This window comes from Cavia porcellus, unplaced genomic scaffold (assembly GCF_034190915.1).
Source record: "Cavia porcellus strain 051 isolate PalLab524CR breed Dunkin Hartley unplaced genomic scaffold, mCavPor4.1 scaffold_4, whole genome shotgun sequence".
Lineage (NCBI taxonomy): Eukaryota > Metazoa > Chordata > Mammalia > Rodentia > Caviidae > Cavia > Cavia porcellus.
In genome coordinates, this window is record NW_026947487.1 from 102,068,935 (window position 1) to 102,083,135 (window position 14,201).

At 47.2% G+C, this 14,201-nt stretch overlaps 1 protein-coding gene across 4 annotated transcripts in view; it reads left to right on the top strand.

Annotated features, from left to right (window-relative positions):
* Wwp2 (WW domain containing E3 ubiquitin protein ligase 2) overlaps positions 1 to 14,201 on the top strand; it is a 132,320-nt gene that overhangs the window by 34,863 nt on the left and 83,256 nt on the right. For all 4 annotated transcript variants that reach the window (XM_003471980.4, XM_005004630.4, XM_023565970.2 and 1 more), the window contains one exon: positions 12,755 to 12,892. In XM_003471980.4, the coding sequence (XP_003472028.1) occupies positions 12,755 to 12,892 (138 nt within the window). The remainder of the gene's footprint in view (positions 1 to 12,754; positions 12,893 to 14,201) is intronic.

Genomic DNA, 14,201 nt, shown 5'->3' on the forward strand with positions numbered 1-14,201 from the left:
AGAGAGAAAGCTTCTGTCTGAAGAGAGACAGAAGGGGTCCCAAGCAGGTTGCCAAGGACCGTCTTTTCCACGAACTTTAGAGAAATCAAGGGGCAAGACGGGTTCAAGGTGGGGGAAAACTGGGAGCTCACAAGGCGGATGGGAACTCATAAGATGAGACATAACTATAGTTAGCCAATAAGATTAGGACTTCAGGTAAAATTGGTTAAATTGGGGGCAAATGGAGAAGCAAGGCACGTAGAAAGCAGACATTCTTAGAGAGCGGAGCTGGGACTCAGCTTCCTCAGGGTGATGGGGAACTATTTAGAGCATCAGTCCTTAGGATAGGGATGGATTTGTTCGGTCTTTTGTCTTGAGGCCTGGCCCACCGCGGGAGGTGTCTGTCTCTCCCAGTTGCAAGGTGTCTGGGCTTCTGCTTTGGCTCCTTGGAGGACCTAGCCCTGTCTCACTGCCTGTAATATTTCTAACTAACTCAGCTGCCTGCAAGAAGAGCGCCCACAGCACAGGTGCTCAGTAGCCCCTGCCTGGGCCAGTGCAGGTCCAGCGGTGGTCCCCGGAGGAAAGCTTGGGAAATTTGTCTTCTAAATTTAGCTGTTGTAGGTGCGGGACTGTATCGTCTGTCCGGCTCTAGACACTTCTCCTGCTCCTTAGGCCTGTCCCATGGAGGTTCTGGGCCATCTCCTGCAGGACCCTTCCCCTCAGCCACATCACTTCCAGGTCCTAACGTGACAAGTGTTACAGGTGTGAAATGGTGGCACGAGGAAAATAAGACCGTTGTGTGTATGGGTGCCCTGCCCCTTTCCTTCACAAAAAGAGCATGGAATCATTTCTTCTGGTGCCGGGGCCCCTGCTGTGTCCCAGCGCTGAGAGCAGCTCCGTAGAGCCATCCAGCCTTAGTCCCCCAAATTAACGCATAGATTGCTTCTTTGTGAAGTTTAAAGAATTTGTAGAAGTTGAGTGTGGTGACCTCTGTCTGTAATCTCAGCACTCTGGGAGGCTGAGACAGGAGGATAGGGTTTAAACCTGGTCTCAGTTACTTAGTGATTTAGAGAGACCTTGTCTCAAAAAATAAAAAAAGGGGGGCTGGGGACGTGAGTGTAGCTCAGTGCAAAGGCCCTGGGTTCAACCTCCGCCACTCCGTCCCCACTGTAGAATATATGAAGTAAAAAATTAAAGGGCAGAACGTTTGAGTCTAGGACAGTTATGGCAAACCTTTTAGAGATTTTGGTAACAGCAGGCTGTGGCACACATGCCATAGGATTACCACCACTCGTCTAAGATGACCTCAGTTTTACATCTGCAGTTTTTTTTTTATTATTGTTGTTTTGGTTTTCTGAGACAGGGTCTTGCTGTGTAGTTCTGGCTGGGTTTGATCACTGTGTAGCTCAGTCTGACCTCAAATTCACAGCCACCCTTCTGCCTCAACCTCGCGAATTGTTGGGATTGCAGGCATGTGCCACCATGCCCAGCTGCATCTGCATCCATAGTTTTTGTATATGCGTTTGTGCTAACAGATAAATGACTATGCAAAGTTGTTAAAAGTGGTTGATACTGTGAGCAAGAAATTGGGAATGTGTGGAATAATTAGTCTTTCTATATTCGGGTTGTTTTTAAAATGAGCTATTTTTTCTATCTTTTTGAGACAGCATTTCATTATGCAGTTCAGGCCGGCCTTGAACTCATTTTGAAGCCCACGCTGGCCTCAAACCTTGCCTCAGCCTCCTTAGCGCACGAGCATGTTGTTTTGAATTTAATGTTATGGATTGTAAAATGGTGACGTTTAGTATAACTAGAAAAGTAGTTTTTTAGACATTATGTTATGGAAAACTTCAACCATAAGTACAAGTAGATAACCATCGTGCACCCATTACCCCGCTTTGTCAATGATCAGCACATACCCACTTGTTTTTATCTTCTGCCCCTGCCTTTCTGGGTCGTATCTGAGATAAGAGTTCACGTATCATGTTGTTTTGCTTGCCAGCACTTCGTACACACGTATAACTGATACGGAAATTATGAAAAATATGTATATACTATGCAATTAATAAAAATTGAGAAAGTAGAGGGGCCCAGGGATTCAGCTCAGTGGTGTAAGCACTTACCTGGCAAGTGTAAGGTCATGAGTTCGATCCCCTGTACAAAAAAATAATATTGAAAGAGTAAAACCTTTCCTCATTTTACTCTTTGAACACAACTTTCGTTTTTCTTGGGTTCCTTTATTCCTTTGCCCCTGATATACTTATTTTTACAAAGTTTAAATTATAGGATTGTTCTATAATGTCATTTGTTTTCACATGGTAGTTTGGATAGTCTTTCGTGTTACACGCTTTGTCATCATTAATCCAGATCTTAATTGGGCCATAGCATTTCATGCGTCAAAATGGTAATTCCTAAAAACTCCCAAGTGTTTTACAAGCAGAATGGTAGCCTCAAAAAATTTTCTAGGAAGCCTCCTACATTTTGCTGTGCAAAGAACTTGTGAAAAGAGGCTTGTTCCTTGCCAGCCTGCCCCAGCCCTAGTGATGCGCAGGCCTGGGCTCCTGGGCAGCCTGGTGAGCTGTGAAAGCCCGGCCTGGGAGTGGAGCCAGCGGTGCGGGAGGACGGCCGGTGAGGAGGCGGCCTGGACTGTGGGGAACCGGTGGTTTATTCTCAAGGCTTACTTTTTCCAGATCTGCATTTATTTCTCCTAAATCACTTTTTAAAAAATTTAAAATATGCTGCAGTTTGACGAACTGAGATTTATGGATTTATGCAGCCTTAGGGTCCTGTCTGAAGGGGTTCCGTAGCTGGTTCCAGAGGCTCTCCGTCGGGGTCTCACTGGAGGACACCTGAGATGGATGACCAGTTCTGAACGGGCTGTGTATGTGGAGTTTTGTTTTGTTTGTGTGTGATGAAAACTGTGTGTTGCTGCAATGACTTTGGCTGTACAACTCTGGGACCTGAGATCAAGAGAAACAAGGATCGTCATGTCCCAAAATGAGGGTACAGAGGCCTGGTCCATTCTCCTCCTCTCCAGTGTGGGCTGCAGAAGGCACCATTCCCCTCCTCCCAGGAAAGGCATGCTCTGGTCCTCAAGCTGGAGCCTCTGCAGCTGTTTCTCTGTCTCCTTTGCAAAGTCACCTTTAGCTGACTGACTCCTAACCAAGAGATTTCGTCTCATTTGATCTTTTTCTTCCATGACCTAATCCCCTTCTGCACCTGAGAACCGAGGTACAGGGCGACCCACAGGTCTCAGTCTCCAACTCTGGCCTCTGCCCCGAACGCCACTCTAGTACCTCCAAAGGTGCTCGGTGTCTCCTTGTGGGTGTGCCAGAAACTCTGCCCCATGTCCAAGTCGGTGTCCAAGCCCAAGTGCCTCACTTCTTTCCAAGCCCCGGTCCTGTGCTGCTACCCACTGACCGTTGTGTGTCCAGCTAGGTTGGTCGGAGCCCCAAGAGTGGGCTCCGATCCTTGCCCTGTCCCTGTCTGCAGTTGCAGGTCTCCGGGTCTGTCCCTTGCAAGCTTGCCCCCTTTCATCTTTACTTCCGCATATGGCCTTTCCTGGTCCCTCCCGTTTGTCATCAGTGGCCTCTGCTCTGCTTGTTTTTGTCTTTAACCCCCCCTCCAGCTTGTTTTCTACATTGCAGGCAGAATGATGTGTGTGTGTGTGTGTGTGTGTGTGTGTGTGTGTGTGTGTGTGTTACGGAGCTCAATCCTGGGAGTGCTAGGCTACATCTCTGGCTCTTTTTTATTTTGAGCTATGGTCTCTCTCTCTTTTTTTTAACTTTTTATCGGTACCGGGCATCGAACTCACGACTGCCTGCTTGCAAGGCAGGTGCTTATGCCACTGAGCTAAATCCCCAGCCCCGAGCTATGGTCTCTTTAACTTGGCCAGGTTGGCCTTGAACCTGTAATCTCTACCTTGCCTCCCGAGTAGCTGGGATTAAAAATGTGTGCCGCTGTGCCCAGTTTACGGAATGATTTCTGATTTCTAGTGTTCATCTTGTTACACTTTGACTAAGAACTCTGGGTACCATGTTGTTGTTGTTAAGATAGAGAAAAGCTGTTTGGTGTGGCCTGCCTCAGGGTGCTATAATGTTGAGCAGCTTCCTCGCTTTCCTCCCTTGGGTCACTTGCCGTTCCACCCTCTGACCCCTCTGTTCAGTTTTCCAGATGCTTTCAGTTTGTTGTGCCTCAGGGCCTTTGCGCACAGTGTTTTCTCTGTCTTCCTTGCTGACTCCACCCCCGGCCTGCCAGCCGATGTTGTGTATCTTGTGTCACAGTTACCTTGTCCTCAGGCCTGAGGAAACTTCTCCTGATGCTCTGACAGGCTGAGTGTCCCATTAACCCAGGGGACCGAGGTGTCATGCATGGACCCTTTCCTCACAGCTGCAACCTTACATTTCTGAGTGAGATTACTTCATTTCTTTTACTTCTGCTGATGGATTGTGAGATTCTTAAAAGCAGGTGCTATACCCGTTTAGCTTCTCCATCATAATAACCCTGCTTCAAGCAGTGTCTGGCAGGTTATAGGCACCCAGTGGATATTTCCGCAATAAATGAAAGTGACATAGAGAAAAAAGAGAAAGAGCAGTTCAAAACTGGTTTTATAAAGTGAAGCCCTTTTTTCTAGAAGAGTTAATGCAGCTCCATAGTCCAAAGCCATGAGCGAGCCTGGGGATACGGCAGGCTCCCAGCAGCAGCACAGCGGCTACGCTATGTTCCGGGAAGACCCCAGCACCCCCGAGTGTCAGAAGGCCAGGTGCGGTGGACAAAGCAGGGTCACCTTTGATTCTCCAAGAGTTAACAACCCGATTCCAGCACGGCAGGAAAGATTCTCACTTGTTAGCTCTAGCCACGATAGAAGCTGGGTCGGAGCCCTTGCAATGCTGTGTCCAGGCAGCCCCTGGCTTCTTAGCTGCGTGGGGCATGTGAAAGCACTCTTTCAGCCTGGGCGGACTCCAGCCTGTGTGGCTCTGAGTTATGGGGAATCGGGGAGTGGAAAGGAGGCCGTTTACTCTCTGCCCTTCTGGAATTTCCTCTGGTCCTGTTCCTCTGCGCACCGGCATTTGGCAGTTACATGTAGAATGAGCACTGCCCTGTTAATGAATGCTCTGCTTATTTTCACTTTCTTTTGATGGCCCTCTGGGACCCAGGGTGTGGGGAGGCAGGAAGAAGGAGGCTTGTTCCACTGAGCAGCTCTGTTCAGGCCCAATTAATCCCATCTTCACTGCGCCTCAGAGACTCTTAACCCTCAAATACTTGCTCTCCTCAAAAGCTTCCTACTTTTGCATCACATTTCCAGGTAAAGCCTGGAAGTGCGTTCTGACTTAGAAAGAAAAAGAAAACAGTTTTTCCTTTTAAAAGATGTGTGCTAGGGGTGGGGGGTAACTCAGTGGTAGAGCACATGCCCGGCATGCTGGGAGCCCTGGGTTGGCTTCCCCAGCTCTGCAGGGGAGAAAGAAAGACAGCGGTATGTCCATGTGCTTTGCGGGCGTGGGAGCGGAGAGACAGTGATGATAAAAGTTCTTACCTAGAAGAGTGTAGCTTTCCATTGTGAAACTGTCCAAGCAACTGTTCTGGATTTCCAAACAGAATTGCACTTACAGTAGCATGATTTGGCAGTTACGGTTTAAAGTGTTCTTTTGTTGGGATATAAAGAAGACAACTTCCATGCCTATTATATTTATCTATATTTATTAGTACTTTATGCAAGCAATGTATTAAAATGTCCAAGTCAAGAAAGGAAAAAAGTAACTCTTAGAAAAATATTACTCATCCTTGTACGGTGACCAGCTCCCTGCAATAGGAAATTATTAACCCGAAGCCACTTGCAAATCGGAGGTTTTGAAATGAGGAAACAAGGGTAGGAGTCATTACGCAAATGGCTTGGCTGGTGTATTTTCTGCCTTTTCACATTTCAAACTATGCATGAATGTTGGGTTCTCATACGGTTTTTAGTTAACCTGCAGTTGCTATTTGTGCCTTAGGTATGCTGGTGGGTGCACGTGCACACTATAATAGTATATGTGAGTACATTCAAAAGTGTAGAGAGTAGCAACCAACCCCTGGATGTGCCTCATCAAGTGGCCACTCGCTTCCCACCTGACTCCCCACGTACCCGCTACCATTGGCTTTGTGCAAATCCCAGATACATTTCATCTAGGGATATTTCAGTGTGTGTCTCCCAAAGATGAGGACTTCCCAGCATCAGAGCTTTGGGCCAGAGTGGAGCTCTGTGGTACAGAACTTGCCTGGCACACACAAGACCCTGGGTTGATCCTCAGCCCCCCAGAGCAGAAGAAAAAACAAAAAACATAACCTTGATGCCAGTTGAACCATCAAGGGTAATTATTTGAATCAAAAATTTTATTGTTTGACAAATAAAATTGCTATGTCTCTTTTTTTGGTGCTGGAGACTGCACTTCAACCCCACATTGAGCTGCAGCTCCAGCCCTAAGATTGCTAGGTCTCTTATGCCTCTTTTACCCTAGACCCTCCGTCCTCTTTGTGTATCTGTTGCAGTTAATTGCAGAATAACAGGACAGCTCATCCTGTCTAATTGCCTATAGTCTGGATTTTGCTGTCTGTTCCTAAGTATGATTCAGCATGTTGCTTTGTCTGTCCATGCTTCCGTGAGCTCATGGGTGGATCTGTTGTTCTTGGTACAGTAGTACTGGTGTCTGGCATGCTGGCTGTTAAAAGGGCCCTCCTAGCATGGGCCTTGAGATTTCCCGGATTCGTTCTCTCAGACTCCAACAGTCAGCCGGTTGCTGTCTGTCAACTTCTATAAGGTAGCATCATAAAGTATTAGTAATGAGCCGGGTGTGGTGGCGCACATCTGTAATCTCAGCACAAGGGAGGCTGAGGCAGGAGGATTGTTGCAAATTCTGGGCTACAAAGTGAGGTCAAGGCGAACCTAAGCTTCATAGCAAGACCTTGTCTCAAAAAGACAAAAAACAAAACTAAACAATCACCACAACAAAAAGATACTGGTAATGGTACTTAGAACAGCAGAGAAGAGTGCAGTCCTATAACTGAAAAAGCATGTTTGCTGATTGCCCAAACTGGCATGGGCTCAGGCAGGGCTGAGGCCTTTGGCTCCCTGGGTGGAACTCACAGCTTTGGCCAGCGGAATATTTTCATTATATATGTTCCTTTTGGCCCCAACTGAATCAGCTCCTTCCAGCTATTTGGCCGTTTTTTTTGCCACCCATGCTTGTTATTTGTCCAAAAATGATTTTCAGAGGCCAGCAGGCCTGTAGGCCTGCTCACGTGTTTTTTGGGGGGTCTTTTCTAACACATCCCAGAGAGGAGGCCCCGGGCGCTGTGTTCCTGGGCAGGCCCTGGGCAGGCCGGGCCGACGGCTCCTCTCCAGCATCATTGCCGCAGGCCCCCCGGTCTCGTCCACTTCGGCCCTGGCTGAAGCCAGAGTGACTGTGCTGCGGCAGGAGCGGAGGCACCTCCTTACTCAGCACCCGTGTCAGCAGGATGAGTGCTGCTCAGGGCTCCGCTGCGTCCCGCCCGCGTCTCCTGCTCCGCTCCTCTTCTTACGCTTTGCTCCAGCTGCACGGCTCCCTGCCACCTCTGACCGGCAAGCGTGCTTACAGGGCTCTCGGTCTTTCCTCACTTATCACTTCCCAATGAGACTTTTCCATGCCAAACCACCTAACTAACTTTCTTATTTTCCTCTTTTTCAATTTAATTTAATTTGTATTTTTTATTTTATTTATTTATTTTTTTGAGACAGGGTCTCATTATGCAGTTCAGGATGGCCTTGGACTTACTGTAGCCCGGCTGGCCTCGAACTCATGTTAAGTTCAGCCTGCCTCAGCCTCAGCCTCCTGCCTCAGCCTCCTGAGTGCTGGGCTTACAGGCATGCACCACTATGCCTGGCCCTTCTTTATTTTTGAGACAGGGTCTTGCTATTTAGTCCAGTCCGACCTTGAAATTGAAGTCCTCCTGCCTCAGCCTCCTGAATGCTGAGACCAGAGAATTACAGGCTTGTGCTGCCATGCCTGACTTACATTGTCTTTCCTTGTTTCATTTTTTCCTGTTCCACCAGCCACCATCCAACAGATTAAACAGTTTGCTTTTTTTGGGGGGGGGGTCTATTTCCTTTCAATTACAATATACTGAGTGCTCCAGGAGCACAGATTTGAGCCTGACTTGTTTCTGAACATTCACAGTGACTGTAAAATAGTAGGTGCTCAGTGTACTTCCGAGAGCTGCAAGAATCCAGCTGGAGCAAGGCCTACTGAGGCTGACAGCAAGTGAACTTCCTGCGCCAGGTCCCATTCCGGTTGTGGAAACCGCCCTCCTGCACTCACTCGTTCATGAGTTTCTTTCTGTCTTTTTCCCCTCGGTGCTGGGGATGGAACCTGGGGCCTCACACATGCCTGGCACATGCTCCATCACTGCACTGCACCCCCAGGCCTGTGTCTTGATTTTTGAGCAGCGCCTCAGGAAGACGTGCAGGAGGAGAAAGGGCCTTTGTAGAGTCGTCAGTGCAGCTGTATGCAGCCAGCGGGCCCAGAGGTGAGGTGGCTGGGCTTGCTATTTATAACTGAGATTCCAGGATATGTTTTCCAGCCACACTTGGTCTTCAGCGTCCTGTCTGCTCACGTCTGTCACTCAGTTACCTAATGGTTTCTTTAGACCCATTATGCATTGTAGGGCTCCCTGGGCTCAGGTTTTTTTTTTTTTTTTTTTAAAGGAGAATAACAGGGTGCTCTGTTCTCAGAGATTTAATTTTTTTAATAGCTCTGCCAATTAAAAATACTTTTCCAGTTGTTTATTATGAAATGTGCAAACATACAGGAGTATTGAAAGCCTAGTGCAGTGAATTACCCACATGTCTCCCCCTAGATTCCACACTTAACATTCTGCTGCATCTGTTTTATCGTATCTATATGTGCGAATGTGTGGCTCTGTGCAGTTGTTTTAAACTGGAATTATTTGAGGGTAATGGAAGATACCAGGACCGTTTATTTCTAAAATCTTCAGCCTATTCTACAGTAACCACTTGGGAATAAGTGCAAATAGTGTTATAATCTACTCTTGCACCTCCCAAGAATGAGAGTGTTCTTATATAAAAACCATAGTACTATTTTTGAATGTAAAATTAGCAATAGTTTCAAGTAACAGCTAATAGCTAGGTTGTATGCAAATTTCTTCAGCTGTCTTAAGAATATATGTTTATTTCAAAAGAAGGTTTAGGAAAAATTCTTGCATGGCATTTGGTGGTTATATTTCTTTAAATCTAGAAGAGTCTTTTTCTCTCTCCCTTTTTAAAAAATAAAAGTATGTTTAATACCACTGAGTTTTTCAGGCATCCAAGAGAGTTAGCCTGGAGGTATTCCACACCCTGAATTTGTCTGCTTGTCTCATGGTGTCATTTTGTGTGTTTCTCTGCCCCTTAGTTCATGTAACCTTGAAAATAGATGTAGAGGCTTGATTAGATTCAGGTTAAATGCCTTTAGCAAGTGGACTGGGGAGTGATGTTGTATTCGTCATACTACAAGCCATCAGGTGCCATGTTCTTAATGACACCAACTTTGATAGCTTGGCTGTGGTCATGATGACCCGGGGTCTCGCTGGCTCTCCTCTTTTGGTGAATGAAACAGTGGATGGTTATGGTTATGTTCTTAGAAGTTCAAAGAGAAAGGTCGCGTTTCTTGTCCTAGGTAAAATGTTCTCCAAGACATGTAGGGTGACCTCTGAGTCCCCAAGGCTGCGAGAACTCTGCTGGGCCAGGTTGGAGCTTTGGGGTGAGACCTGGGGAGAAAAGTTCAGGTTGTGCCTGCAGATTCTGTCAGAGGACTGTGGCAGGGTGATTGTCTTGGGGGTACGCCGGCAGCTTTGGGGTCTACCATCTTGCTGTTGGGTGCCATCATCCTCTAGGGATGGGGACACATGCTGCATCTGTTTGAAAAGGTGGACTTTGACACAGGAGAAGGAAAGCAGGGAGCTGAGCCCGAAGGCTGGGCATCTTCAAGGGTGTCCTAGAAGCAAGATAAGACAGTTTACCCCTGACAGCCGTGTGGCTACCCTGAAGGATTCTGCGTTTGTTGCCACAATCCCCCCACCAAAAGCCTCAGAAAGGTCAAGAGCAACATAAAATGAATAAATCAGACCAAGAGAAATTCTTCAGTCTAGAACCAAGCAAAGTCAAGGAAGATAGTACGTTGCCAGAGACTTAGGTGCTACATCTGGCCTGGAAATAGGAGTGGGAAGACTACATACATTGTGCAGTGTCATCCTCAAATCATTTACCCAGATCACAAGACATCTGCACTCCACAAATCTTTCTTTTCAATGACCTCAGAGAAATCAGTAGTATAATTATCTTAGCTACCTTTTTATATGTATATATATACATGTGCATAATGTTTCTTTCGGCTTCTTACACTGGTGAGACAACATGTTTACACATGTGTGTCTGATTTATTTCACTTATGAATATGGTCTCAAATTGCATCCATTTACCTAGAAAAGTCTCCAGTTTATCCCTCTTTAAGGCTGAATAGTACTCCATTGTATAAAAGTACCACCTCTTTTTTATCCATTCTCTAGTTAGTGGGCATTTAGTGAATGCATACTATAAAGAAAATCAAAATAAAACAATAAAGCCAGTCAAAACAGTGATATAGAATTTCAAAACAGGATATAGGAAGTCAACAATGGCTACCATAATGCTGCTTGTTATCTTCAAAATTGCTACCCATACCATCAGATATAATAAAATCAAACAGAACAGAATGAAAATAGTCAAAGCAGAACGTTAAATAAAGCACAACAATGAAATAGAACAAAACAAAACAACAATATTCAATTTCAAAAACAAGACAGAAGGAAATCCCCCATGGTTGCTATATTGCATATTGTTATCCTCCTAATAGATGCTCAGACTACCAGCCTTCGGCCTGCAAAGTCAATCAAACAATACAAGCATTTAGTTGTCTTTGTACCTCAGTTGCTATCAACTCAGCCTGTCCTCCAAATCAGCTAGTTGCTTATGGGGTAGGGAGTACTTGTTTCTCCTCCCAGGACCCTCATGGCTTGCGCTGGCTCATGGAAGAGATGAATTGCTTTTGTGAAGTTCTTGAAAAGTTATTCTTTCCTTTCCTTTCCTTTTTTGAGAAAGGTGTCACTCTATAGCTCAAACTGGCCTTGAGGTCACAGTGATCCTCCTGCCTCAGCTTCCCCAGTGCTGGGATCACAGGTATACAGGTGTGCACACTATGCCCAACTTTTTGTTTCTTAGATTTGAAGCTGGATTGTTATTTTGGGGGTGGGAAGTGATGTGAGGGAGGTGATCCCTGGAAAGAACTCAAATTTACCTTAGTGCTGATAGAAACACTTATGATAATACCCTGCCTTGTCTAGAAAACAGGTACGGGAGCTTCTAGTAATACAGCAACAATGGAGAAGGAAAACCAAGTAGTAGATTGGGTATGGGACAGGAGAGGAGAGAAGTTCTGCCCTGCGGTGCTTCCCTGGCTTGGACTTGTAAGGTGCTGGCAGGCACGGGGTTGGTGGAGGGGAGCTTGGAACCACTGAGCCCTGACCTCCCCACTGGCTGAGCTGCGCAGGAGGATGGGTTGGCAGGGCAGAGCATTTACCTGGATGGAAACAGTGTGGCCAGGCTCAGTGGCAGAGTCTGGCCTGCCCCTGGTTTCAGGTTGCACGTTGCTCCCTCTCTTGTGAGGGTTGCTGGGCTCTTCTTATCCTCTGCCAGGCTGAATCTGCTTTGTGGTCTGGTGAGCCCAGTCTCACCTCAGTCACGCAGCCAGATCTGGGCTATCTGGTCTCTTTTTCTTTTTCTGGTATCGGGGGTCGAACTCACAACCTTGCGCTTGCCAGGCAGGCCCTTATGCTGCTGAGCTAAATTCCTGGCCTGCCTGCTCCCTTTTTACAGGACTGATGGGACTGACTTGCGGGTAGTAAGCTTTGATGGTCTTAAACTATCCCCTTATATTTCAGATGCATTCGTGGGATTAAAGTCTTTTTTCCCCCGTTTGTTTTTGTTTTTTTTTTTTTGATATAATCCCTGACCACCGTGTTACCCAGGATGACTGTCGCTGCCCTTCCTTAGCTTTGCAAATACCTGGGATCCCAGAAGTGCACATCGTATCTGGCAGGATTAAACACTTTAAGACTATTTTGGGGGGCTGAGGGTATAGCTAGAGGTGGAGCAGAAGTTTAGCATGCATGGGCCCTGGGCTTGATTCCTAGCACCAAAACAAAACAAGAAGTATCTTTTTGTTTGTCTGAGACACAGGCTTGCTATGCACTTCAGGCTGGCCTTGAACTCACAGGGATCTTCCTACCTACGGGGGTTCACTACCATGTCTGCTGCAAGAAATACCTTTAACTTGGTTAAGAAGAGAGGAAACCTCTGCAGTCCTCCTGCTGGCATTTCCTTGGGCATCTTGGCTTGTTCCTCTTCTTTTTATTCTTCCTGTGGATTTGGGGGATGCTATGCAACCAACGTCACCTTTTGTACACCATTAACGCCCCTTTTCTCACAGTCCTTTACCTAACCTAGTGAAGAAAATAAGAGCAGTTCTTTCTTACTGCCTAACAGGATGGCAATCACCGGTAGACACATTCCTTCCCGCTCTTTTTTGCCATGCCATGAGACAGATTTGAAGACACAGGCAGGAGTTACCAGAGGTGCCAGAGTAGGTGAAATGGGAGCTCGCAGCATCCAGATTCAGAACTTGGGGTGCATTTGATTTAGTCCACCCATGTTGCGTTTTGTGCCCCACAGTGGAGAACACGCAGCTGACCCTGAACCTGCAGACGGAGAACAAAGGCAGCGTTGTGTCAGGCGGAGAGCTGACAATTTTCCTGGACGGGCCCTCTGTTGACGTGGGAAGCGTGCCTAATGGCAGTGCCGTGACAGACGGTGAGTGGCGCCCCACTCCCCAGGGCCCTACAGGGACAGGGCGGGCTGGGCAGGGCGGGCTGGACAGGAGGTGCTGCGAGCTTGCTTATCTACGAGCCTCTTGGTTTGGGTACTGCTTAGCTGGCAGCCATCCTCAAGTGTTCCAGGTCAAAATCCTCACGGGATTTTTCAAGTGCTGTTTTTTGATCAAGGGCTAAGATAAGTGTCACATCTTTGTGTGTTATTATTTGTGTTGAAAGGAAAGAGAAACATCTTTTCATCCCTCACGGGCTTTGGAAAAGAAACGTCATTAGGGAATGTGACTTTGGCCCATTTTCCTCTCCCGAATACAGTTACACCCGACACAGCTGAAGGTTTGTGTGAGCGCTGGTGCTGGCTGGGCAGCGCTGCATCCTCTAGAGATGCGCCTGGCAAACAGCAGGCCACGGCAGGGAAGTTGGAGAGTGTCCTCTGCTCGGTCCTGGAGGTCGATAGTTTGTTTCTTTGGTCTAGTCTGAAATTATTCACCTTTCAGTAGAGCAGGAAATTATTTCCTAAATCTGAGGTCTGAAAGGAGTTGGGTTTCTCCCTATTTTTTCCCATTAAATGATTTTTGTTAGATGTGCTATAACTCATCAGGCCCTAAACAAGCTTCAAGAGGGTGAAATTTGCATTCTAATTCAAGGACAGTTGGCTGGCATCTCAGTGAGTGGGTGAACCTTGACTGCTGCCCGGAATTCCTGTAAGGGGTTGGTCAGCACTTGGGGACCTTTCGGTGCAGGGAGAAGAACACGCACCTTCCCTCGTCACCACAGACAAGTGGACCGGGGCAGCTCTTCATCCAGTGCTAGCTGCACGGCGGGGGGCAGCTTTCCCACAGTTTCCATTCCTCCAAGTCCGGAACCTCCCTGGTGGGGGCATGAGAAGTTAGACATCAAATGAGCGAATAAAAATAATGACGAAACTGTGCTGTGACAGAAGCGAGGAAGGAAAAGCACAGTGGTCTGAGATTCCTGTCCTGGGGGATCTCGTCTAAGCCCGGGCGGCAGCGAAGGGTCCCTGAGGAAGCTGAGGTAAGGGCACGAGGAGTTTAGACAGGCCAGGCTGGGGCTGCGGGGAACAGAGGTGCCTCGGTCGGTCCTGAGAGGCAGGAAGGAGGCAGGTGCGAGGCCAGCGAGGAGGTCTGCTCTGCTCAGGTCGCGCTGCCTGCGACACCGTGGTAAGGATATCGAACTTCCTCCGTTCTGAGAAGCAGAAAGCTGTTGAAGGGCTTTTAGTAAAAAAGTGACAGGTGTGATTAGGCCTTTTATATTATCATTTTTATTTTTGC